Source organism: Dendronephthya gigantea, unplaced genomic scaffold (genome assembly GCF_004324835.1).
Source record: "Dendronephthya gigantea isolate DGI-Jeju-01 unplaced genomic scaffold, DenGig_1.0 000097F, whole genome shotgun sequence".
NCBI classification, from domain to species: domain Eukaryota; kingdom Metazoa; phylum Cnidaria; class Anthozoa; order Malacalcyonacea; family Nephtheidae; genus Dendronephthya; species Dendronephthya gigantea.
This window is the reverse complement of record NW_021163107.1, coordinates 755,194-781,488: the sequence shown is the minus strand read 5'-3', so window position 1 is coordinate 781,488 and position 26,295 is coordinate 755,194. Positions and strand designations below refer to the sequence as shown.

Genomic DNA, 26,295 nt, shown 5'->3' with positions numbered 1-26,295 from the left:
TTTCGAGTACTGGCATGCGAGCTTTCAGCCCGGATATGTCAACGGGGCTTGTCTGTCTTGCCGGGCTGAAAGTTCGTATGTAATCGTTTCAAACGGGCAAACTGGGCTGGGAATTCGTCAATACATGCACAGTGTGTGTACACACACACGCACAAGCAACAATGGCTTCTCCATTTGCTAATTTTCTTCGTTTGCTAAATTTCAGTCCGCCTACACTGAATTTATCGGCACGGCACGGCTAAAATTGGTACCCGTATACCCAATTTTTTCAGTCTTGTAAGCCCCGTTTACACTAAAGTCAATTTATCGGCACGGCACGGCTAAAATTGGTATCCGTACCCAATTTTATTAGTGTTCAGGCTACCAAAACAAAGGCCGAGCATAGATGAAATGGTTACGGGTACCCATTTTAGCCGTACCGTGCCATTAAATTGAGTGTAGTGTAAACGGGGCTCAAGCCACCTAAACAAAGGCCGAGAACAGATGAAATGGGGACGGGTACCCATTTTATCCGTGCCGTGCCAAAACTGCCAATAAATCGAGTGTAGTGTAAACGAGGCTTTAGTATAACCGTTTGCTAAATTTCAGCCCGCCAGAGCGGGCTAGCCCGGTACATGCAATCGCCCCCTAAATTAGGGCGGCTTCAGTTTGTCGAACTTTTCATGTGCCAAATCGAATGAAAACAAACATATAAACTTATAAATAAAGACTTTAGCATTTGGTTCGGCACGTGAAAAGTTTGACGTCTGAAGCGGGCCTTAATGTGCATTTTAGCCATGCCGTGTCAATAGATCGAGTGTTGTGTAAACGGGGCTAATGTCTCTTGATTAAAACTACACAAACCAATACATTGTTTATGCATGTATGCAACTTAACATACTGCTTATTAGCATGTATACATGCATGTAATAATATAATTTTTTCAATAGAAATTAAATAGTACAAAAATTTATTCAAATGCCGCTATGCATAATCTTTTTAGGGGCTGTTTACATGAGCCGGGTTACCCGAGATTCAACGAAGCGTGAGAGGACAGTGAGGTATTGAAATAAGTCTTAATGACACCAAACAATCACATGCTATTGTTGTGGTGATTATTCGACTGCCAGGTTGATGTTATCTGCTCATTTCAATACCTCAAAATCATCTCACGCTTCGTTGAATCTCGGGTAACCGGGATCATGTAAACAGCCCCTAAATCTAGGTTCATCGTTCATAGCTATAAAGTATAGTTTGATAATGCTGCAGTATACAGGGTGTCTCAAAAAAAAACGCAACACTTAAATATGCAAGAACATTAATACAGCTCTAAAGCGCAATGGATAAGCACCTCTGGGAATTGAAATGGCTCTTAATTTCTCATTTAAAATGCTAAAAGTCATTTTAGCTGAACTGTGGTACAAACCCGAACAATATTTATATTCTTGCATATTAAAGTGTTGCGGTTTTTTTTGAGACACCCTGTAGTGTATACTATAGATAACCATTGAAACTTAGTACATACGTCGCGTTTTAGTTGTGCCGAATGTAATTTAAACAATAGATAATGAGATGGTTAAACTTCATTTCGTCTTAGAGGCTGTTTACATGAGCCCGGTTACCCGAGATTCAACGAAGCGTGCCGAGGGAACTTTGAGGTATTGAAATATATCTTTATGACTGGCACCAAACAAGCACATGCTTTAATTGTTGTGGTGATTATATTTATGCGACTGCCAGGATCATGCTATCTGCTCATTTCAATACCTCAAAATCATCTCATGGTTCGTTGAATCTCGGGTAACCTAGCTGGCTCATATAAACAGCCTCTTAGATAACATTGTGTGCACGATAAAGCCCGCGGTGCATAAAAAAGACAAGTCCATTGAGAGCCAAGTGGGATTAAGGCATTTCAATAGTGATTATTCAAGCAGGAATAATTTTTCTAAAGATGTTTTTATGCGTAAATACCTCATGCGGTTTATCTGCAAATCTCTGTATGGTTTCTTCAGCAGTAAATGCCGAATTGCATGTCATGCAATAATACACCGTAATACTGGGTTACGACACCGCGAATCTACGTTATCAGAGGATCATATGCAATCAGTGAAAATCACTCCTTTTTATACAGTGAGGTTCGTACATTATGTTGTGCCTGATTAAGATTTTTTGCAGGTCTGTTATGATATAACGATACTAGCAGTATATCCCTCTTTACACTATGCTGGATCCCGGCGTACTAACTAGCTAGCTGTAGTCACGAAATCGGTTTACGTTGTTTTACAGTATTTCTGTCCGCAGGAATTTCTCATTTGGCAATCATGTTATCATACTTTTGGGGATAAAACTCGCTCTGACATGGCTAGTTTTAATGTGACCATGCGAATCCGATATAGTGTAAACAAACGGTTTTAGCAATTAACCTTAGGCGTTTGACTCACAACAAATATGAAGCGACAAAATATGGCTCTGTTAATAACGTTTCAAGAGTCAATAAATAGCTCAGTATACGCAAGCAATAAGATTTTTAATAACGTATTATATACTATAATGGCGTAATATTTAAGGCGATAAACACTCTTTGTTTGGTGAGCATTCGTAATCATATATAGCTAATATTAGTTTCCTAATTTGCCTTTTAACTCGATTTGTTTTGCTAATCGAAAAAACAAGATATATAAAGTATTTTTATATCACAGAAGTATGACAAGTCTTACTGGCATTGAAATGCTATTTGCAGTTTCGCCGTATACAAATATCTTGTGATAGCTTCGTCTCTTTAGCGGTATTGCATGCAAATTATACAGAGTGTGTAAGGAAAAAAGGAACTCCAAATTCAACACGCTAATGCACGTGAACTATGGTTACCACACTCAAACTATAAACGATTTTTTAACGCGTTCGAAAAATCAGACCTACGAGGCTTTGCTGACCCGAGACTGTCGAAGACGAAGCCGCACACTGTCTTTCAAAGGTGTCCGTAAAAAGTGATTTGTTATTATATCTAGTGTCCAATTCAAATGTAAATAAATCGGAGGCCAAAGAAGAGCCAAATCCTAGGCATTATCTCCATGTAAAGATTAAAATATAAAACAATATAGGGCCTATAACTTCAAAAATGGTTGAAAAATTCTTTATTGGCCTGTGATTTCCATGGTGAAGCATAGCAACCGGCATGGACCACGCGTGGACCTCTTGTCCAAGAGGAAAGCAGAATTTTGCTAGGCATGTAACAATGAAAATTAACTCCCTTACCGGGCTTTGGGACTTATCTGTTGATGAATTTCGCTTCTGAACGTTGTAAAACCCGTGCAAGCTGTGACATTTTTTGTGATTAATTACTTTTTCTTTTGTAATGCATCGTTTTAATTACGCTTAGAGGTGCGAATATGCGATTCGATCAACAACATTTTTTTAGCAGCTTCGTATTTTCTCATTTTTATACTTTAGCGTGTCATTCGCGGGATAATTGAAAGATTGATCTTTCTGAATGTGAAAGAATTTTGCTCATAGACTGGGTATAGTTCATGAATAGAAGCACGTTGAAATTGGATTACCTTTTATCAGACTCTGTACATCAAACTCTATTGTTAGGGAATCCTTTTGGGTTAAAATATCCTTTAATATCCATACTTTATCATGCAAGGTAAATATTTTATTATAGTCATCAATTCAAGGTTGGTTTTGTACAATCATGATATTGTACTACCTGCATGCATGGTTATAATAGCAATAAAATATAGGCGACAATAATATATACCAGCTAGCATATCGCTATCAACATTCCGCGTTTGATCTGTATTTTAAACGGGAAAAATAAGACTCCATCAACCATGTAGCATCAAATGTGGTATAACAACTGAATAGACAAAACCTGAATAGACAAAACACTTCTCGACGTTTCGACTTGAGGGCCTTCGTCAGGGGATTTAGTATGACGAAGGCCACAGGTTGTCTATTTAGGTAGTTGTTATACCACATTTGATGTTAAGTTGTTTGAAGACGCTGCCACGCTGCTCCTTGGTCATATTGGAACTTATCTCCATCAACCATGTTTAAATTACTGTAGTCAATACGTGTTAGTCGATGCGAAGACCGTTGTTAACTCTTGAAAGCAAGCGTGATAATTTCGCTGCGGTCAGTTTGTTTAGTCTCGACGATAAACGTCGACGTATACAACCGACGATCCTCTTTATAATAATTGTTGTACCAAAGCTGAAATCTTAAATCTTAATGCTTTTTAAGCATTTTTTGCACGGTTAAAAGAATCACTATGCGGTTGGCAGCTCTTTCCGACTTCCATACAACTTGGCCCTCAATCGATCACTTTCATTTAAAATAAACTATACTATTTAAAGTTGATCAAAATCTCGTCTAAACATTCTCACAAGTATTCTGCTTTTTTCAAATATTGCGCCTTTTTTTCTCTTTTTCGTATTCAGTTCTATTATTCTTTGATTTATCCCATTTGACGTATACTATTGTACAATATGGGGTGATGCAATGAACGAGCTAATTCATGACCTATTGCATGCCTCTTAAAGACGAGCAAGTTTTCTATGACAAATTTTTATATGACAAGTTTTAATTGGCAATTGCACCTGTGTATGTACGACAAAATTTCGCCCGCATTGCAAAATACTATAGTCCGCTGGCCTACCGCATACAAGTGCTCACAATGTGTAACAAGTTTTCTTCGTTGACTCATACAGACGAAAAATTTCGTACTTTGACATTTTTTTCTATGACATGTACAATTGTTCAAATCAAGTATACTTGAAATTGAGACCCTTTAAACCCCTAGACTTTACGTGCATCGAGTAAAGTGCCAAAAATCACAATTGATTTACACTTATTTAACCTTATTTTTATATTTTCAAACGGTCACTATATCCGGTGGATAGCGCAACCTAACTAACATTCGTATATGAACGCGCCCTTGGTGTATGATTATTACACTGACGTTGAGCGACTAGGCATTTAGAAACTCATGCTTATGCTTTCGATCACAAAACGATCACGCTGAACTCGCAACACATAGTGCAAATGGAGTGAAACGCAACTGGAGCATATTTGACAATTTCAAATATTTGCTGGGCTTCCTACGGTTCATTCCTTGCATGCAAATACTGCACATTCAATGATTATTCCTGCACTTTTGCTCGACAAATAAAAGTTTAAATTATAACCAACTTCCCTTAGATGCAGTTGTGGCAGTCGATATATTTGCATCTCTTTGTGTGTGTTCCGGAAATTGTGTCATCAACAGGACAAGGTAAGAATTAAACAATACTTATAATTTACAATTCAAAATTCCAAAGTTCCAAGTATAGGTTATCTCTTGATGGATAAAAATTATATATATAATAAGATTTTATAACTGAGCATATCATTGTGATAACCTGTTTATGATATACTTGTGCCTTTATACGATTCTGGCTTCAAATTTGACACATATATTCAGTGGAAATGGGTCATTTTTATTTCACGAAAATCGTGAATTTCAATACAAAAAGTCAGTATTGTGGCTGTTTTTCTCTTATAAGTTTTCCTCTTTAAATTATTTTACGTTTGGTTATTCTGCTATTAAAGTTCTTAATTTAGGTTTTCATTACTCAGTTCAACCAGAAGCTTGCAGTAAACATCAATAATTTTTGGGTTACCAACACAATCGCGGCGGCCATCTTGAATTTCTACAGCGGGACAGAAAATGATATAAGTGACATATCTCACTGATATAAATATCATGCATATACCATGCAAAAAAACGGTACTTGGTGTGCTTTACTACATGAAACATAAAAATTTTCCTGAATGGATAGTGTCTGATAAGTTTTTTTGAAGCATTTATACGACTTTTTTGTGTGGTTCTAACAGATATATAACTAAACATTATATAAATATAGCTAATTTTTTAATTGATGTATGCATATCGGCAGTATATTCTTTCCTTCCAAACTTTAATGCAGAGCTAACTACAATTGGATTTCAAAGTTCCACATACACTGTTGGTGAGGCAGATGGCTCCGTGAATGTTTGTGTTGGTGTTAGCAATTTTCAGGGTCCCTTCTCAGGAACGTGAGTAAATTTCGTTGTTCTTGTTCTTTATATTTATAAGCACATCCAGGTAGCGGACGGAATATTTTGTAGCTGAGACATGTCACAACCAGCGTTGCATGGTGAATAAATTTTCCACTTTTTACATTCCTAATCTCAAACTGGATAGCCTTTATTTTCAACACGTCCAATATTTAGATTGGCAAATATCAGTAACTGGTTAATACGAACATTCATAAATTTGTGCAACCAAGATATTCAGCGAATTTCTTTTTTTATCCATTTATTAATGTGTTTCTTGTCGTATTTTAAGATTAACATTCAGAAATGGCACTGCAACAAGCGGAGAAGATTACTCAGATGATGAGAAACCTGTTGGAATACAAAGTTTTATTCAAACAACTGATTGCGTTGATATTTTGATAATTGATGATAACAGTTATGAAGGCAACGAAACTTTTACAGTTGTTTTGATGTTAAATAACAATCCCAACGTTCAAATTAATGTTGGCGAAGCGACAGTGATTCACAGATGATGACGGTAATGATTTGAGATGTATTTTCTACATAATTTATTATAGTTGCTGACATTTTTGTAGTGTGGAACGCAAGTCCAGATAACACAGCATTTCTTTTTTTGCTCACTTTTGATCCATGAAATTTAAGCCTGGTTCTCATATATCGCCATTCGTTGGCACTGTTTTTGTCGGTTGTTATTTATGCGTAAAATGCTTTGTCTATTTTAAATTGTTTATTATATATTTTGATATAGGTAATTGGAATCATACTGTAGTTCTTATATAGTTATAGGTTAATTTGTAACAATTGTCTGAATTAAACGGACTAGAGAAAAAGGTTAGGACGTCAGGTTTTTGTGGGCAAAAGGGGAACATCATGAATAATTAGTTGAAAAGTTAATTGTGAATTCATGGGCGTTTACTCTCCTTCTCACGGGAATACCATATTGTTCAGTGACATTGATCAAATAATGCAATGATGGCGTAATATTGTCCCAGTCATTTCGGTGAAGCAACATCGAGCGTTAATATAAATATGACAAAAAAAGACCGTTTGCCGAAAGCGGTCGAATTGAGCCGTGGTCGAGCTGCGGTCGAACATCGGGCCTAGTTTATTTGCTTCATATTCGGAAATTGACTTTGGTCAGAAATTACTATCAGAAATTTTTGTTGATTTCAGTTGAACCGCGTTCACACTTTTTGTTCGATCAACTTGGTACTTGCTGAAAAAAACCTAATTTCCTCTAACACTGCATGGGATAAATGCCCCCAATATATATAATTACTACTTACACACTTTCGTCAATTATTTCAGATGACAAATGTAGTACAGGGTCTCATAATTGCCATGACAACGCCTACTGTAATAATACTGATGGTTCTTTCAATTGTTCATGCAAAAATGGCTACTCAGGAAATGGAACACACTGCCAAGGTAGAATTTTCATTTTTCCATTGCATGATTCTAATTTTTATAGTTCTAATTTCTGAATTAGTGATCAATTTCATACGCAGAACAACTTCTAAAAGCTTTTTCATACGAATGTAATACGTGGTCTCACAACTTTCATTATATAATGCCCACCGTTATCCCAATCGAACTTGCGAAATATTTTGAACTCTTTCGTTGATGAATTATTTCAGATATCGACGAATGCCAAACAGCAACTCACAACTGCCATCAAGATGCTTATTGCAACAATACTGATGGTTCTTTCAATTGCACATGCAAGAATGGCTACTCCGAAAATGGAACACATTGCAAAGGTTAGCTGTTAATATTCAATTGTACAGTTCAAATTTCTCTGGAAGCAGAATATTTACATAAATTTTCTCATATATTTATCAGTAATAATGTAACACATAGCCAAAAGAAATTTGAGGTTGAAACCTTAAAAGAAATTTTTTCAAAGAGTTTTTATTTAGTGTCAGGTATGCAATAATAATGCAAAATTAATACTGTCTTACAACTGCCATTATAATGAGGACTGTAAGCAAACCAATTTTCCTCAAAAAGCACTAGTATAGCAAGGAGGAATTTCGTTTTCCGTTCTCCCTCGACCGGCTATGATGAATATGCTAATTTTGTATTATATTTTGAGGAGAATATTATTATATTTTGACGAAGATATAAAGCGAAGCTTGTAAATAAACCGTTATTTAAAACTCTGTATATTTGTAATTGTAGGATAAGCGAGAAAGTAGCGTCTGTATCGACGACAAATAGCCTCGCCATCTCAGGTCCTCATGCATTCAACAAATAAATTCTTGAAGCATTCCTTTCAGCATGATATTGCTTTTTTCTAGCAGCCTTATCTTCGTCACTCGCAATTTGAGCCTCTTCACCTTGCGACATAAAATAAAATAATTGTGCTCCCGAACTGTCCGTTTGTAATACAACGCGCTAATATCGCATATCATTAACATTTCAAAAGTTGCTCCCCCACTGATGGAATGTGTTGTTGCGCAGAATATAGGCGCAGAACGGACTTTACATCATCTTTCAAATAATTTTAAATAAATACGTGCGATAGTAATTTTAGACGCCTAGATTTTTAAGTACTTTTATAGATTTTTTGAAATACTTTTAGGAAACATTTAACTGTTCACGTTTCTACTCTACATGCTTAGGCTTGTTTTCCATTTGGTGTAACAATTTTAACATTCATTTTAGAAACCCTCAGGGTTTGCGTTTGCTCTTACGCAAATATTACATTTTGGAAATATGTTTCGCCGAATCCCCTCTGACGCGAAATCTAAAAAAATTATCGATAAATGGATAAAGCAAATATTTATCACATATGCAAATATCACAATATTTGTGCCCGACTTTTGATGAAATATTTCCCAACTTTTTCAGCTGCCCCCTCGCCTCCTACTACAATTGGATTTGAAAGTTCCACCTACAATGTTGGTGAAGCAGATGGTACATTGGAAGTTTGTCTTCATGTTAGCAATTATAAGAATCCGTTTTCAGGAACGTGAGTAAAATTAGTTATTCTTAATTGTTTTTTATATCTATAAGCACATGTGGGTAGCGGGAGGAATACTTTGTAGGAGGAACTTGTCACAACCAGTATTGGTTACAGATTAGCTCCACTTCATCATTTTTTCTCTCTCCTAATTTCAAACTGAACTTCTTTTCTTTCAGCATGCACATCTTTAGACAAAAATATAATAAAAACTAGACGTAAAAAATTCAGTTAATACGACCATTCATAAATTTGTGCAATCCAGACAGGTTCAGAGAACTTCGCTTTTAACCGTTTAATGTGTTTCTTATCATATTTCCAGATTAACATTCAAAAATGGCACCGCAACAAGTGGACAAGATTACTTAGCGGAGGAGATAAATATTTCAATACCAGATGTCGCTGTATCAATAACGTGCGTTGAAATTGAGATAATACAGGATAACAATTATGAAGGCGATGAAACTTTTACAGTTGTTTTCATGTTAAGTAACAATCCGAATGTTCAAATAACTGTTGGCGAAGCGACAGTGACTATCACAGATGATGAAGGTAATAAATTTCAGATGTATTTTAATATAGTCACTGACATTTTGTTGTGCTCATATTTACTTGATAACTTTTGATTCACAAAAATATGCATAACGGGTAGAGTAAAAAATTTAGTATAAAACTATTGAAACATTTTTATGACTTTTTTGTACGTGGTTCTAACAGATAGTATAACAGATAAGCGTTATGTACATTTAGCTCATTTTTGAATTGATGTATGCATGCATGTCGGCAATATATTCTTTCATTCCAAACTTTGATGCAGAGCCAACTACAATTAGATTTCAAAGTTCCACATACACTGTTTGTGAGGCAGATGGTTGAAATTTAAGCCTGGTTCTCATACATCACCATTCGTCGGCACTGTTTTTGTCGCTTGTTATGGATGCGTAAAATGCTTTGTCTATTCTAAAATGTTTATCTTATATTTTGATAGATGTAATTGGAACCGTATTGTAGTTCTTATATAGTTATAAGTTAATTTGAAACAATTGTCTGAATTAAACCAACTAGAGAAAAAGGTTAGGACGTTAGGTTTTTGTGGGCAAAAGGGGAACATCATATCATGAGTAATTAGTTGAAAAGTTAATTGTGAATTCGCACGGGAATACCATATTGTTCAGTGACATTCATCAAATAATGCAATGACAGCGTAATATTTTTCCCAGTCAAGCGAGATCGAGCGTTTATATAGTTATGACAAAAAAACCCGCTCGCTCAAAGCGGTCGCATTGAGCCGTGGTCGAGGTTGAGCCGCTTTGTATTCCGAAAATCGATTTTCGTCAGAAATAACCATCAGGCAGAATTTTTTGTTGATTTCAGTTGAACCGTGCTCACATTGTTTGTTTGATCAAATTGGTACTCGTTGAAAGGAACCTAATTTCTTCTAACACTGAATGTGATGGTATTCAATACGAATTGAAGACTTTCACCAATCTTAGTCATCTTATGCACAATTAATGCTCGAAATGCTTCAACCGTAATAGGCTATCATACCTATCAAAGGTATGATTCTATAGCAAGTTTGCATGATAAGTGAGTTGCAGAGTTATAGACCTGTTTAATTCATATCACTGATTCCCTTTGGGTTGTTTTGTTAAGTCGATATAGTAATATACGTCACCACATAATATATAACCACATATAAACTAAGGCGAAAGACAGACTGAACAGACTTCAAGATATTTCATATTTGAATTGTATATTTTTATTATACTCTACGTTTTTCTGCACTCTAAACATCAAAGGAAAATTAATCTTTATAATTTCACCATTATGGGAAAAATATGTAAACTCTTTCATGCATCTACTGGTAGGAGTGAAATACATGATCATGATCTCAACCTTCTATTATATATAATTACTACTTACACACTTTTGTCAATTATTTCAGATGACAAATGTAGTACAGGGTCTCATAATTGCCATGACAACGCCTACTGTAATAATACTGATGGTTCTTTCAATTGTTCATGCAAAAATGGCTACTCAGGAAATGGAACACACTGCCAAGGTAGAATTTTCATTTTTCCATTGCATGATTCTAATTTTTATAGTTCTAATTTCTGAATTAGTGATCAATTTCATACGCAGAACAACTTCTAAAAGCTTTTTCATACGAATGTAATACGTGGTCTCACAACTTTCATTATATAATGCCCACCGTTATCCCAATCGAACTTGCGAAATATTTTGAACTCTTTCGTTGATGAATTATTTCAGATATCGACGAATGCCAAACAGCAACTCACAACTGCCATCAAGATGCTTATTGCAACAATACTGATGGTTCTTTCAATTGCACATGCAAGAATGGCTACTCTGGAAATGGAACACACTGCCAAGGTTAGCTGTTAATATTCAATATTTCATTCAAATTTCTCTGGAAGCAAAATATTTCCATAAATTTTCTCGTAATAAAGTAATACATGGCCTAACCAAATTTGAGTTTTAAACTTTGAAAGAATTTTTTTCAAAGAATTCTTATTTAGTGTCAGGTGTATAATAGTAGCTAATGCAAATACTGCCTTACAACTGCCATTATAATGAAGACTGAAAGCAAACCAATTTTTCTGAAAAGGCACTAGTATAGAAAGGAGGAGGAATTTCGTATTGAACTAATCGCCATATTTGTTTACATTTTTTAGGCAAAGCCAATCAGATTGCATATATATTGTACTTTTAATCAAAATTTATACATTCTGATTGGGTTACTAAAAATGTAAACAAACCTGCTGATTGGTCTAAAACGTAATTCCCCCTTGTTTACTATATAGTATGGGTGAAAATCTGCGTGAATTTCGACAACAATACGCAAGTGAATAATAACAGTTTTTACACTTCTTTGTTTATTATAAATGACGTAATTGCATGAAAAGACTGTCAACGTTGGCCGTATACATTGTTTAGTCTTTATATTGCATATTATTCTCATTTTACTAAAATAATCCGGAAACGCAGCACCACTGACATGGTTTCGAGTATTTTATACTAATTTTACACCGGGTTTTAACATCATCCAGTTCAATATTTCAATAGCGCTGTTCCGATCGCTATCACAGAACGAAGATGTTATAGAAATGAAATAATAATACATATTATCTTTTTTCTTGCGGTCCGAATTCATATTTTAGCGTTTCCTGCAATCTGATTGGCTAAGTGAGCAGTCCGTTTGAGACCATAAATTATTGTAAAGCAAAAATATCGTGGCGCATGTTCTCAATTTTTACTGGAGGGAGTCCGGCAATAGTTTAAATATTTATTCACCAAAATCTACCAAAATCATTGGCAAATTCATTGGAACCATATTATTATTATTATTATTATTATTATTATTATTATTATTATTATTATTGGAACCTTTATTTTTTACTGTTGATTAACCCCCCCCCCCGTTCCCGTAAATCAGTTGTGCGGAGAGTGTGGAAGCCATGTGTGGAATCTTCATGTCCAACGTGTGACGTCATAACGTTTGATACGACTTTTTTCTTTCACGCTAATACGTCATAACTTGTTATAAATAATCGTATCCCACGTTACGAAGTCACACTAATGGCGAAGACATCAACGTCCAAACGGTGCGGGAATGTGAAATCGACACAAATTCAAGCGAACAATTCAAAGTTGTAATGTTCATTCTTTTAAATAAATAAAATAATTATTGAATTCCGTTTTCACATGATATGAAGAATTGTGAAGCCTTAGTTTGTCATTAACTTCAGCCTTGGGCTTCGGTTGACAACCACAAACTTCTTCATATCCGATGTTCAACCTCATATACCTGGTATTTGCTTCACAGAAATACACCACAAACATTGACAAATTCATTGGAGCGATAGTTATTCTTTACTATTGATAAATCTCCCCCCCCACGTTTCCGTAAATCCGTGGTTGGCAACCATGCATACATTTTCATTTCCCCTCAGTTGCGTCAAATATTGACTTAGTGCGTGCGGAGAGGAAGGGAATGGGGTGCATGAGTATTATAATTATATTTTTATGCGAAAGTTTTTATAACAAAATGTGATGATGAAAATATTACTAACTTTTTCTTTGAATAATTCTTGGAATATTCGCCTGTTAACAAACCAGTCAATCGGGTAGATCATTGACACTGTATAACGTGAACTATGCAAAAGAACGATAACTAAGTATTATACATATAGCTAATTTTTGAATTGATGTATGCATGTCGGCAATGTATTCTTTCCTTCCAAATTTTAATGCAGAGGCAACTACAATTGGATTTCAAAGTTCCACATACACTGTTGGCGAGGCAGATGGTTCCGTGAATGTTTGTGTCGAGGTTAACGTTAGTAATTCCCAGGGGTCCTTCATAATTGCCTTAGGAAGGTGAGTAAATTTCGTTCTTCTTGTTCTTTATATTTATATTTATATTTATATTTATAAGCACATCCGGGTAGCGGTCCGAATTTTTTGTAGCTGAGACATGTCACAACCAACGTTCCATGATGAATGAATGTTCCACTTTTTATCTTCCCAATCTCAAATTGAATAATCTTTATTTTCAACACGTCCAATATTTAGATGAAAATACAGTCAATTGCAAAATTGGCTGAAATATCACTAACTGGTTAATACGAACATCCATAAATTTGTGCAACCAACACATTCAGCGAATTTCCTTTTTTGTCTATTTATTAATGTGTTTCTTGTCGTATTTTAAGATTAACATTCAGAAATGGCACTGCAACAAGTGGAGAAGATTATCTGGATGAGGAGAAAAGTGTTGCAATATTTATTTTTTCTCCAAGAACTTATTGCGTTGATATTTCGATAATAGATGATAACAGTTATGAAGGCAACGAAAGTTTTACAGTTGTTTTGATGGTAGAGAACAACGTTCATATAACTGTTGGCGAAGCGACAGTGACTATCACCGATGATGACGGTAATGATTTGTGATGTATTTTCTATTTATTATAGTCACTGAGTCAAAAAGTCAAAGAAGACTTTAATTTTCCTGTAATACATAATGAAGCTCCAAGATGTGTATTGGAGGTCAAAGCAAGACTTAGTCTAAATTCATCCCAGAAGTACGTTACATCATCATGACGGAATCACCACGTAGATTACACCTTTACGAAGTTTTTACATATTACGAGTTAAATAGAAAGTTTTAATTGACTGCAAAGGTTAGCCGTTGATATCCATATTTCAATTGAGCAGTAGGCTAGTAAGTTCTGTGGGCTGAAAACATCAATAGAAAATCTAATAGGATCGTTTCGTTATCTCAGGAAGAGTATTACCACAAATTTTCTTCATAATTGTATAACATGGTTTAAAAAAACTTATCGTCATCATAAACTGTTTGTTATCAAAGACCGAAAAGTGCCCAGAGTTTTCATTTACTATCAAGATTGTAATACATATGTATCTTACAACTGCTATTATGATGATGACTGCTTACAAACCAAGTTTTTTTAAAAAACGTTTGCAAAATTAGAATTTTCAACAATTTTTACCCGGTTCTTATAATTATCATTACAACGCCCACTGTAACAATACTGATGAATTGTACATATAAAAATGGCTACTCAGGAAACGGAACAAACTGCCGAGGTTTGCCGTAAATATTTCACATTTCAGTTGAAAGTTCCAATTTTTCTGGGCTATAAGAACGTAAATGAAAATTTAGATTTTGGATTAGATCATTGGCTTTTTAGGCAAGTTATGTTGTGTAACCTTTCTCATGCACATTTTTATACCGATGTTATACTTGTTAAGTTGGTTTCGCAACCTTCATTATAATGCCTCTGCAGAAGTTATTTTAATTGGGCACTTGAAAAATATCAGAATTCTAAAGAAAATAATATATGAATACTCTGATTAAAACAAAATTCTTCTACATCCTTTCGGTAATTAATGCTTTCAGATATCGACGAATGTGGCGCGAGTTCTCACAATTGCCATCACAACGCCTATTGTAACAATACTGATGGTTCTTTTAATTGTACATGCAAAAACGGCTACTTCGGAAATGGAACAGACTGTCAAGGTTAGGCGTTGTACGCAAATATCGCATAGTTCTAACTTCCTATATGCTTCAAGAATTTTAATCGCCCTGTTTTATAAAGTTTTTCTCTCTTGCAAAATATCAGAATTTTTCACTGAATATAAATACTATTGAATTAAAGAAAACTCCGCAACATTTTTCATTTTATTATTTCATTCAGATATCGATGATTGTGATGCAGGTTTTCATAATTGCCATCACAACGCCTACTGTAACAATACTGATGGTTCTTTCAATTGCACATGCAAAAACGGCTACTCAGGAAATGGGACCGACTGCCAAGGTTTGCCAGAAATATGTGCTTATTTAAAACACTTGTTCTGCCTGGTTCACGATTTATATGTAATTAAACGAAACAAGTGTGTATAGTGAGATATGGCGGAAAATTTCTTATGCCTTTGATTTCTCTTTTCAGATTTCAACGAATGTAATTCAGGGACCCACAATTGCCATCACAATGCCTACTGTAACAATACTGATGGTTCTTTTAATTGTACATGCAGAAATGGCTACTCAGGAAATGGGACCGACTGCCAAGGTTTGCCAGAAATATGTGCTTATTTAAAACACTTGTTCTGACTGGTTCACGGCTAATACTTTAACTAAACGAAACAATTATGTATAGTGAAATATGGCAGAATATTTCTTATGTCTTTGATTCTCTTTTCAGATGTCGACGAATGTAATTCAGGGACTCACAACTGCCATTACAATGCCTACTGTAACAATACTGATGGTTCTTTCAATTGCACTTGTAAAAACGGCTACTCAGGAAATGGGACCGACTGCCAAGGTTTGTCAGAAATATGGTGTTAATTTAAAACTGGCTGCTGGGGAATTGGAACAGACTGTGAATGTTAGGTTAATGTTCACATAACTTAACAAGTCTTACCAAAAACATACTCACAACGTTGTAGAACACATGGTTGTGAAGGTCTTCAGTCGTCGCGGTGTTTTGTTTCATGCTTTTGTCTACACAAAAGTTGCATAAGTGGTGAAAATTTAAAATATTTGTTCAGTGCTTATACTGAATTTCAACTGAACAAAACCAGTCTATTGAGCAATGAGTATTTCTTTGACAATGATTGTTTTTCAGATATCGATGAATGTGGTGACAGTTCTCATAATTGCCATCACAACGCTTACTGTAACAATACTGATGGTTCTTTCAATTGTTCATGCAAAAATGGCTACTGGGGAAATGGAACAGACTGTCGAGGTTTGTTCGAATTATTGTACATAAAGTTTCCTGAACTGCCTGAACGAAAGAAAAACTTGCAAGTTTGTAGGACTAAATAATCGTTATAAAAATCTGTGGGCAATGAAAGAATAATTTATAACATATGAATTGTTGCAGATGAAAATTTTCGAACAAATTTTAATAATGACTAACAAAATGGATTAAAAAAATTTGTTCGAATGCAGCACAGTTAACGATTAACGAAGTTACTTCGCAACATAGGCGCAATGGTTAAAAAAATTAACTGAACAGAACCGATGAATTTGTAACCATTATAGTGGAATCTTTTAAAATATACCATTTCTTAATTTCAACTTCAATGCAGATATCGACGAATGTGATGCAAGTTCCCACAATTGCCATCAAGATGCTTATTGTAACAATACTAATGGATCTTTCAATTGTACATGTAAAAATGGCTACTCCGGGAATGGAACTGACTGTGAAGGTTAGACGGCCATAAATATGGCATATTAGATAATTATAACTTCGGAAAGATTTGGAATTTCAATTGTAGCTTTTTTAAAAACCAACAAATATTTTACGGTCTTATAAGTCATTATTTCTTTCCGATATTGACGAATGTAGTGCGATTTCTCATAATTGCAATTACAATGCCTTCTGTAACAACACTGTTGGTTCTTTTAATGTATATGCAAAAACGGCTACTTCGGAAATGAAAAAGACTGCCAAATGCCAATGTTTGGCGTTGTACGCAAATATCGTATATTGCATAGTTCTAACTTCTTACGGTTCAAAAACTTTGAAGAAATTTAATCGCCCTTTTTTATTGCGTTTTTCTCATTTGCAAAATATCAGTTGTTGATATGAATACTATTATAATAAAGAAAACTCCGCAACATTCTTTCATTTATTAATTTATTCAGATATAGATGAATGTGGTGTGAGTTCTCATAGTTGTCATTACAACGCCTACTGTAACAATACTGATGGATATTTCAATTGTACTTGTAAAAATGGCTACTCAGGAAATGGGACCGACTGCCAAGGTTTGTCAGAAATATGGGGTTAACTTAAAACACTTGTTCTGACTGGTTCACGGCTAATACTTTAACTAAACGAAATAATTGTGTATATAGTGAATTATGGCAGAATATTTCTTATGCCATTGATTTCTCTTTTCAGATGTCGACGACTGTAATGCAGGGACCCACAACTGCCATCATAATGCCTACTGTAACAATACTGATGGTTCTTTCAATTGCACCTGCAATAACGGCTACTTCGGAAATGGAACTAACTGTGAAGGTTAGCCGTATGTAAATATTAGAGACGATATAATTCTAACCTCGGACGGTTCAAAACTTGGAAGAAATTTTCATTTGCTGCTCATTTCTCGAAGAGATATAAATTACTACGGTCTAACTTTCGTTATTACTTCGTTCAGATATCGATGAATGTGGTGCAAGTTCTCATAATTGCCATTACAACGCCTACTGTAACAATACTGATGGATCTTTCAATTGTACATGTAAAAATGGCTACTCTGGAAATGGGACTGACTGTAAAGGTTGGTCGTTTAAAGATCTCTATTGTCTGATTCTCCAAACATATTAGAAAAGTGAAACAGAAAGTTCAATAACTAGAAAAATCGGAATTTTTAAGAAAATTCAAATTCTAGAGGTATTAACAAAGTTTTCTGATACATTCTTTAATTTCGTAATTCTTTAAGATATCGATGAATGTGGCGCGAGTTCTCATAATTGTCATTACAACGCCTACTGTAAGAATACTGATGGTTCTTTCAATTGCACATGCATAGACGGATACTCAGGGAATGGGACCGACTGCCAAGGTTTGCCGCAAATATGTTGTTAATATAAAACACTTGTTTTGACTGGTTCACTGCTTATACTTTAATTCAACGAAAAAATTGTGTATAGAGGATTTTGGCGGAGAATTTCTTATGCGACTGATTTCACTCTTCAGATGTCGACGAATGTGGTGGCAGTTCTCATAATTGCCATCACAATGCCTACTGTAACAATACTGATGGTTCATTTAATTGTACATGCGGAAATGGTTACTGTGGAATTGGAACAGACTGTCGAGGTTTGTTCGAATTATTGTACATAAAGTATCTTGAGCTGCCTGAACGAAAGAAAATCTAGCAATATTGTTGGACTAAATAATCGTTATAAAAATCAGTGAAGAACAATTTAAAACATATAAATTGTAACAGATCAAAATTTTCGAACGAATGCTAATGACTAACAAAATGATTCACAAAAATTTGCTCCAATGCAGCACGGTTAACCGTTAATGTAGTTACTTCGCAACATAGATGTAATAGTTGAAAATATTGACCGAACAAAACCGATGAACTTGTAATCAATTGTCGGATTTTTTTAAAATATGCCATTCTTTTAATTTCACCTTCCATGCAGATATCGACGAATGTTATGCAAGTTCTCACAATTTCCATCACAATGGCTACTGTAACAATACTGTTGGCTCTTTCAATTGTACATGTAAAAATGGCTACAGAGGGAATGGAAAAAACTGCCAAGGTTAGGCTTGTGAGAATATTGCACAATGTCTGTAACATATATTGCAGCGGATAAAAATTGGGACACATGCAAATATGAAGTGTTTACATACAGTGGTTTAACAGAGATTTCCCGATAAATCTTGATATAATTTAGGCGGTGATTAAAGATAGTAAGCAAACAAAGACATTTTATCAGTATAGATATTAGCGTGGCAAAAGCATTGTAAAAAACCCTTTTTAATTTGATCTTCCAGATATCGACGAATGTGGTGCGAGTTCTCACAATTGTCATCACAACGCCTATTGTAACAATACTGATGGCTCTTTCAAATGTACATGTAAAAATGGCTACTGGGGAAATGGAACAGGCTGTCAAGGTTAGACTTAATTAAATTGTGCATGGTGCAACTGAGGACATGCAGCTGCTTGAAAATTCGAGCAGAATATAAAAGAGCGAAATTAATTACATTGAATTTTTTCGTAATCCAAGTTTTGCAACCAAGTTATAGAAAGACGAATACTTCATTGGTTAACATAAAATTTGGATGGCTGTCCAATACTGTTGCAAGCATACGGGTCGTTCGTTTCGTAAAATGTTTATACGGATGGTAAAGTGGTTTAGGCATTTCTATTCGTTAGAAGTAAGCAACCATTCGCACCATTGGTATCGAATAGACTCTTAGTTTATGATCCGTAAATAGACTATGTCGGTTCGTAACGCATATTGCCGACTAGAACATGAGGCATGGAAACTAGCGTGTGTCGAAGGCGTAAACAGCTATATCCCCAAACAGACTGTGTCCATTTGTAAATAGGGCAAGTTGTGTCTATAGGATAAGGCGATGAAGAGATTGTCGATACGTACCATTGGTATCAAATGGACCGTTGGTTTACGATCCGTAAACAGATTTTGTCCATTGGTAAAAAGTAGATGTGCCAAGCTACAGACCCCTCTAAAGCTTGTCGAGCCGTACCATTGGTATTGAATGGACTGTTCGTTTACGATCCGTAAACAAACTGTGTCGATTCCTAGATACAGGGAAGATATGTCTGGAATAGGCCTCCGAAAAGCTTGTCGATCCGTACCATTGGTATCGAATGAACTGTTCGTTTACGATCCGTAAACAGACTGTGTCGATATGTAAATAGGGAAGATGTGTCTAGGACAGGGCTCTGAAAAGCTTGTCGATTCGTACCATTGGTATCGAATGGACTGTTAGTATACGATCCGTAAACAGCTAGCTAGATCAGTTTGTCCATTGGTAAAAAGCACAAGATGGGCCAAGCTATACAGGTCGCTCTAAAGCTTGTCGATCCGTACCATTGGTGTCGAATGGAAACAGATTTTGTCCATTTGTAAATAAAGTAATTTAACACCATGCGAGTGATGCGACTAAGGTTTGTCCCTGAAAAGGTGTCGATCGAAAACAATTTGTGATAAAGATACGTTTAAATTAACGCTGTTCCTTTTCAATAACGGCTGCCCTCCTTATGTCATTTTCGAATGGATTGTTTCGTCGCTATAGTAGCTACATATAACAAGTCTATTTTAATATCGTAGCTAGAGATTTGCCAGGCTGAAAATGACTTCTTATGATAAATATGAGAGCCCAACATAATTATAAAATTATGAAAGCCATCAAAACAATTCAGAGTTTAAAAAAATACATTTCTAACGTTTTGTCTTTAACTTAAAGACATCTCTATTTTATAAATAGACATATCTTGTGAAGTTGTGTGCTATATATAATGCATTAACATTTTGCGGATTTTAATAACAACGCATGTTATATTGCTCGTATTTTTGTTGTGAACAAAGGATCAATATCATATATAATTAGACTATTGTATTGATAGGAATATCTTAAGTACCATAATATTATATTGAAGTGATATCTAGCGGGTTTTTTAGCAATGCGTGTTTTGATTTCATACTCCAAGGGAATCTATGTCTATGCGTATAGCGGTTGGTAAATGAAAGTTTTCCATTAAAAATATACATGCACTATTTAATCGTTGCTGGGGTTTTTTTGAGAACGAGGAATGTTAGCTACATATAAAAATTAACACTAATATACAGGCAAATACAGGCAGTTATCTTGAGTGCTGCATGCATGCATGTATTTAGTAAAGTAAAGCTTTGTGATGTATGACGCATATACAGTTATTGCATGCAGGGGAACATTGCATGCATGCAGGTTTTATCGAGAATGCTTGTGTTTGGTCGCTTTTATCGAGAATGTGCGTATATCGCTCGTTTTTGTCTTGAGAACGAGGAATGCTACATATACCTATATAGTGTTTTATTTTACTGATATAGATATGCATATCTTGTGCGCTATATATATTGCAGTGATATCTTGCGGCTTTTAATAACAACAATTTTATATTGCTCGTGTTTTTCTTGAGAACGAGGAATATTATATAGCAGTAAACAGTCTATTTAATTGATAAGGCATATCTTGGGTAAAATATATTGAAGCGATATCTAGCGAGTTATTTTAAAAACTCGTGTATTGGTATCGTCCTCAAAGGGGATCTAAGCGTATAGCGGAAACGGTGTTATTTACGATTGGTAAATGCACGTTTTCCATTCGTACGGTTGGTACGGATGGTACGAATCGACAGTCGTTTCGTGTATGGGGATATCGTACTCCACAGGGGGTTGAACGTATAGCGGAAACGGTGCTGTGATGAATTTTTTGCGATTGGTATATGAACGTTTTTCATTCGTACGGTTGGTACGGATTGAACGAATCGACAGTCGTTTCGTGCGTGTATGCGGATATCGTACTCCAAAGGAGCACACTTGTTAATAAATTTTTAAATGGTAACTGGGTTTTTTCCATTCGTACGGTTCGTACGTCAGTCGGGATTCAGTCCGTTTGTATGTCCCGTTTTACCATCAGTATCGATCCGTGAAAAGTGTCACGAAACGAAAATGTAGTTTACGAATGGTGAAAAAGGTTGTCGATCCGTATGCATGCGACAGTATTGGACATGTATGAAAATTTGCACATGTGTTGTTGTGCAATGATATAGAAAGCATTGACTAGGCGAATCAAATTATGTAGAAAATCACATTATTCTGTAACACGTTTATTATTTATCATCCCAGATGTCAACGAATGTGAGAGAGAGAACGATTGTTCTCCGAATGCTCTGTGTACTAATCAGGACGGAACATACTTATGTGATTGCAAGAATGGCTTTGAGGGGAATGGAATTCGTTGTGGTTAGTGAATACTGGGAATTTTTTGTTTTTCCATTGCAAATCATTCTAACATTGGGCGGCTGAAATAGGTAAAATTTCGAGGTTGGGTGAGGTACTTGTGGAGGTAAGGGAAGTAAACTCTCCTCTACGTCTTACCGACTACGAGTGGTCGGTTATTTTTTTATCGTGATCTGTTAAAAACCAGTCGGTGATTTATAGCATTTTATCCATTCCTATGTGACTCGTGATTACGTCTTCGCGTGTGCTTTTCTCTTGTATCTTTTCTTTTGTGTGTTTGTCGGAAAAGTGATATCCTGCATATTATTGGGCTGTCACATAGTTTGATGTTTTTGTCTTCTGCAGAGGACATTGATGAATGTACAGGAAAATCACCGAAATGTAGAAATGAAAGCCAAAGTTGTACCAACTATCCTGGAGAATATCGCTGTCATTGTATAAGTCCAGGGAAATATCTTTCTGAAGATGGGTCAACGTGTGTTGGTAGGTATTATAACTGTAAAACTTATATATAATTCACTGGTTTATCGACAAGCTTCCGATTTTTCAAGCAACTGTTTTTTTACCGTGGACACAACCACGATATCAAAGGACACATGCTATTTCAGGAAAAATGTAAATAAAATAATTCACATATTCTATACTCACAAATTTTGTAAAATTGGTAAGTTCGTGGTACGTCACGTTGCTTATTACCAACTTTTCTCGTTCATATTTCGCTTATACGCATGAGTAAAAAACCATCCAACGTCCTTGACATAGAATATGGACAACTTTGGATTGCGATATGTTCTGTCACAATACTCGTAGCCAATATTGGCTGACTTCTACACTGCATGAAAAACCGCGTATTCACAGGTGAATACGTGCGAATATGAATTCGAATATGGTCCATATTCACACGTATTCACAGATATTCACTGTGAATATCCTCGGAATATTGGGGGTATTCCGATGTGAATACCTGTGAATAAAACACACCGCGTATTCTGACCTAGAATACCTTCGAATACTCTGTGAATATTTTTCAAGACCTAGTATTCACACTTCGGCATAGAAAATGTGATTGTACGCATGAATACGGGATAATCAACGAGTTATATTGTGTAAATATTGCAGGAAATGCGTTTATATACCACGGAATAGGCAAAGGTTGTTTCAGTTCAATGCCGGTGTCAACTGTTATCCAGCATTTCTTCTCATCACGGTCAGAAATTGAAATTGCACTTGATTTGTTTAGGCGACAGACAATAAAGACAATAAATGTTACCAAACGCACGATGATTTTTATTTGATTAATTTTTTTGCTGCCGCAGGGATGTCGAGTATCGTATATCCTCAGTCGATGAGCGCTGAGTAGCCTCGTAAGTCGTAAAAAAGCTGTATAAAAAGAGAAATATCCATCAATTTCTTTAATTACCTGTGTAAAAGAAGTTATATATAAAAAAAATACTTTTATTTTTGCTTGGATACGTAAACACATGGGTAGAAAGTTGATGATTCTGTATCGTCAAAAGCATCCGTAATATATACAGTTCAGTGTTGGGAAATCGTAGGAAATTTCCTTTGGGAAATTTCCACTGAGCTATATAATAATTCCTGGAGGACCGGCTCGTCATTTTTCGGTAACCTCGCCGCCATCTTTTTGTCCGCAAAAACATGGCGGACTTCGCCCTTCTGCGCAACCGCAGAAGCTCTGCTGACGCCACATGGTTCCTTTTGGCCATGGCAGTTACCACTGACCGGGCTCAATAATGAGCCCGCTACAAGGGTGTTCTCCCCCCTGGATTTAGTAAACAACAGGTTCTCCCCCCTGGCCTTTATAAAAAAAATTTCCCTTGAAAACTTGTTTTGTTTTTTTGAAATATAAAGTCATGAAAACATCATTAATTGCATTTTTTGAAATATAAAGCGTTTTTTTTAAGATGAATACAAGTCGTAGACGCTGTTATTGCCAACGCAAGAACAAATATATATTAAAACGTCAAAAAATTGTGGACAAAATTGAAGATTTTAATTCTGACACGAACTGACAGGTGTTTTTTTTTTATATTTTCATTATTTCTACATTCCTATAACAAATGCTTGAACTTTTTGGCACTATTGTCGGACATTTTGGGGACAATTGGATATTTATGGACATCAATTAGACTTTTTTGAACCCTGCATGAACAGCAGAATTACTGAAAGTATGAAATTAATAATGTTTTTGAATGGTCTTGAATGTCTTCAGAACAATATATCTAGGTATAATCCAAAGAAACAGAGGCCAAAGCTCAGGGGCAAGATGCTTGCATGGCAGAAGACTAAGTGCAAGAATATAGTTTCAACCACGAGTGATATTTGCATAATACACTTTTCAGTAAGGTCATCAGCTTAATTGTACCTCAATGGGCTATAAAAGTTTTCAATATTATCTAATTGCACCCCTGGTCTTATTAATGAATAATATTCATCCCTCCATAGACTCAATTACTCCTGATTAGCCCATTGAATTTAGCCCTCTTGAGTTTGATACCATAAACAGAAAATTATAAAAGTGGCTGCAGATTGAAGATACACTGCTCATACAATGCATGTTTATATTTATTTCTTTTATAAATATAACAATGGTTATAAAAATACCAGCCAACAACAAAATCAGATAACATGGTAATTAAGGATAACAATGCAGATTCATAACAATGTGTATAATGTGCTTAATACATCTCAGTTCAATGTTGCAACAAATTGCATGACAATTAATAAGCCATCTCTAGCTTGCTTTATTTCATAGCATCTTCATCCTGAAAAATATAAATGGAGATCTGATCAAGATTTATTCACAAGGTGCAAGAAGTTAAAAAATCAATTAATTATAAGCCATGATAATTGATTTGAATTTGACAAGGCAAACAAGATAATATATTAACTAGGTTTTAACAGTCACCATCATCAGAGGTTGAAATTTACACTGTTTGCAGCAAAAATCTTATTACTTTGTATCAGCACCCACTCAGCACTTTTGTCAGTCAGATCATTTTAATTATTGCTTAAATCTAATAGACTCATTGGGGGGAAGGTTTACCTATTTACATTATTGTTTGCTATCATGAAAACAAAATAGACCAAACTCAAAGATTGACATTGCCAGGAATTTAATTCCTTCCCCACACAAGACAAGAAAATGATAAAGTTTGAGTATATAACATTGCACATGTACCAAAGGTCTAAAATAGTATATGTTTGTACCATAAGTTTTGATGGATTTATATGGCTCAGAACCTTTGGTAGTCAGTTTATATTCGAGTCCAAAGGCAAAAAACTGAAATTGTTATAAAAACCGGCTTACCTGGATAACTGGATGCCATAAAATAACAGCCGAATGAGAAAAATCATTCCCCCGATAAGTGAATTAAGCCATTCAAAACGTCAGACATATAGAGCACAAAGCTACGTCTCCTTTCCATTTGTTGAACAGGAAAAAAGAGGATTTATATGAAATACAAAAAAAATATACCGAAAGCCGAAAATATATTCGTAAAAACCAGGAGGGAGATGGACACAGTTTTTCACCTTGTATCGCGGTATGTCAGTGGTAACTACCATGAGCAAAAGGAACCATGTGGCGTCAACAGCTGGGAAATTTGTTGTCGCTGTGCCAAAAAATCGCTGGCACATAGCCGCATGTTTATTCGAATTCGAATTTTGAACGAAATTTACAAAGCGAAAGTTTTATGGAGATCTGAACTTTTTTCAGCAATGATCGAAAAGTTTAAAGTATGAAAGCTGCTTATTAGCTCACGGACATTGCTTCTGCTGTTAAAAATGGACTTTTTAACGGTGGATTTTGGTTAAATGTTGCCGACAAAGATTCCATGGCTTCGACGAGCGGTTGTATTTTTCAAACTGCTGTGTTTATTTGTGAATCGCATGGAAACTCTCATGCTAAAGCGGTCTAAATTTACATATTATATAAATTGTAATTATATAAATTGTATTATATAATTTTCAAATGGCTTGGACTGAATATGGGCGAGTGATAAGTACATTCAAATGCGGCAAAGTAGACCGATGGCTTGAACACAATATTAGCGCGCGTGAGTTTAAGCAAAGTCTCTCGCCCCAACGTTGACTTCTAAAACGAGAAAAAAGTACGTATTATGTTTCTTACAACCACTAGTTTCACTTCTCGTTGATATTTCCCCGGATAATTCCG

At 35.4% G+C, this 26,295-nt stretch overlaps 1 protein-coding gene and 1 long non-coding RNA gene across 2 annotated transcripts in view; both read left to right on the top strand.

The window, feature by feature from the left end:
* Positions 1–26,295, top strand: part of LOC114534148 (fibrillin-3-like) — a 97,010-nt gene that overhangs the window by 61,794 nt on the left and 8,921 nt on the right. The window contains exons 2-24 of the mRNA XM_028555701.1: positions 7,369–7,488; positions 7,698–7,820; positions 8,914–9,034; positions 9,348–9,577; positions 10,971–11,090; positions 11,300–11,422; positions 13,306–13,429; positions 13,765–13,988; positions 14,973–15,095; positions 15,274–15,396; positions 15,529–15,651; positions 15,784–15,906; positions 16,210–16,332; positions 16,679–16,801; positions 17,241–17,363; positions 17,500–17,622; positions 17,762–17,884; positions 18,047–18,169; positions 18,304–18,426; positions 18,762–18,884; positions 19,120–19,242; positions 21,984–22,100; positions 22,443–22,580. Of these exons, the coding sequence (XP_028411502.1) occupies positions 9,508–9,577; positions 10,971–11,090; positions 11,300–11,422; positions 13,306–13,429; positions 13,765–13,988; positions 14,973–15,095; positions 15,274–15,396; positions 15,529–15,651; positions 15,784–15,906; positions 16,210–16,332; positions 16,679–16,801; positions 17,241–17,363; positions 17,500–17,622; positions 17,762–17,884; positions 18,047–18,169; positions 18,304–18,426; positions 18,762–18,884; positions 19,120–19,242; positions 21,984–22,100; positions 22,443–22,580 (2,515 nt within the window). The 5' untranslated portion in view covers positions 7,369–7,488; positions 7,698–7,820; positions 8,914–9,034; positions 9,348–9,507. The remainder of the gene's footprint in view (positions 1–7,368; positions 7,489–7,697; positions 7,821–8,913; positions 9,035–9,347; positions 9,578–10,970; positions 11,091–11,299; positions 11,423–13,305; positions 13,430–13,764; positions 13,989–14,972; positions 15,096–15,273; positions 15,397–15,528; positions 15,652–15,783; positions 15,907–16,209; positions 16,333–16,678; positions 16,802–17,240; positions 17,364–17,499; positions 17,623–17,761; positions 17,885–18,046; positions 18,170–18,303; positions 18,427–18,761; positions 18,885–19,119; positions 19,243–21,983; positions 22,101–22,442; positions 22,581–26,295) is intronic.
* On the top strand, positions 1,988–6,235 carry LOC114534152. The gene is made up of 3 exons (XR_003688111.1): positions 1,988–2,114; positions 5,182–5,254; positions 5,949–6,235. It is a non-coding gene; the product is annotated as an uncharacterized LOC114534152 (long non-coding RNA).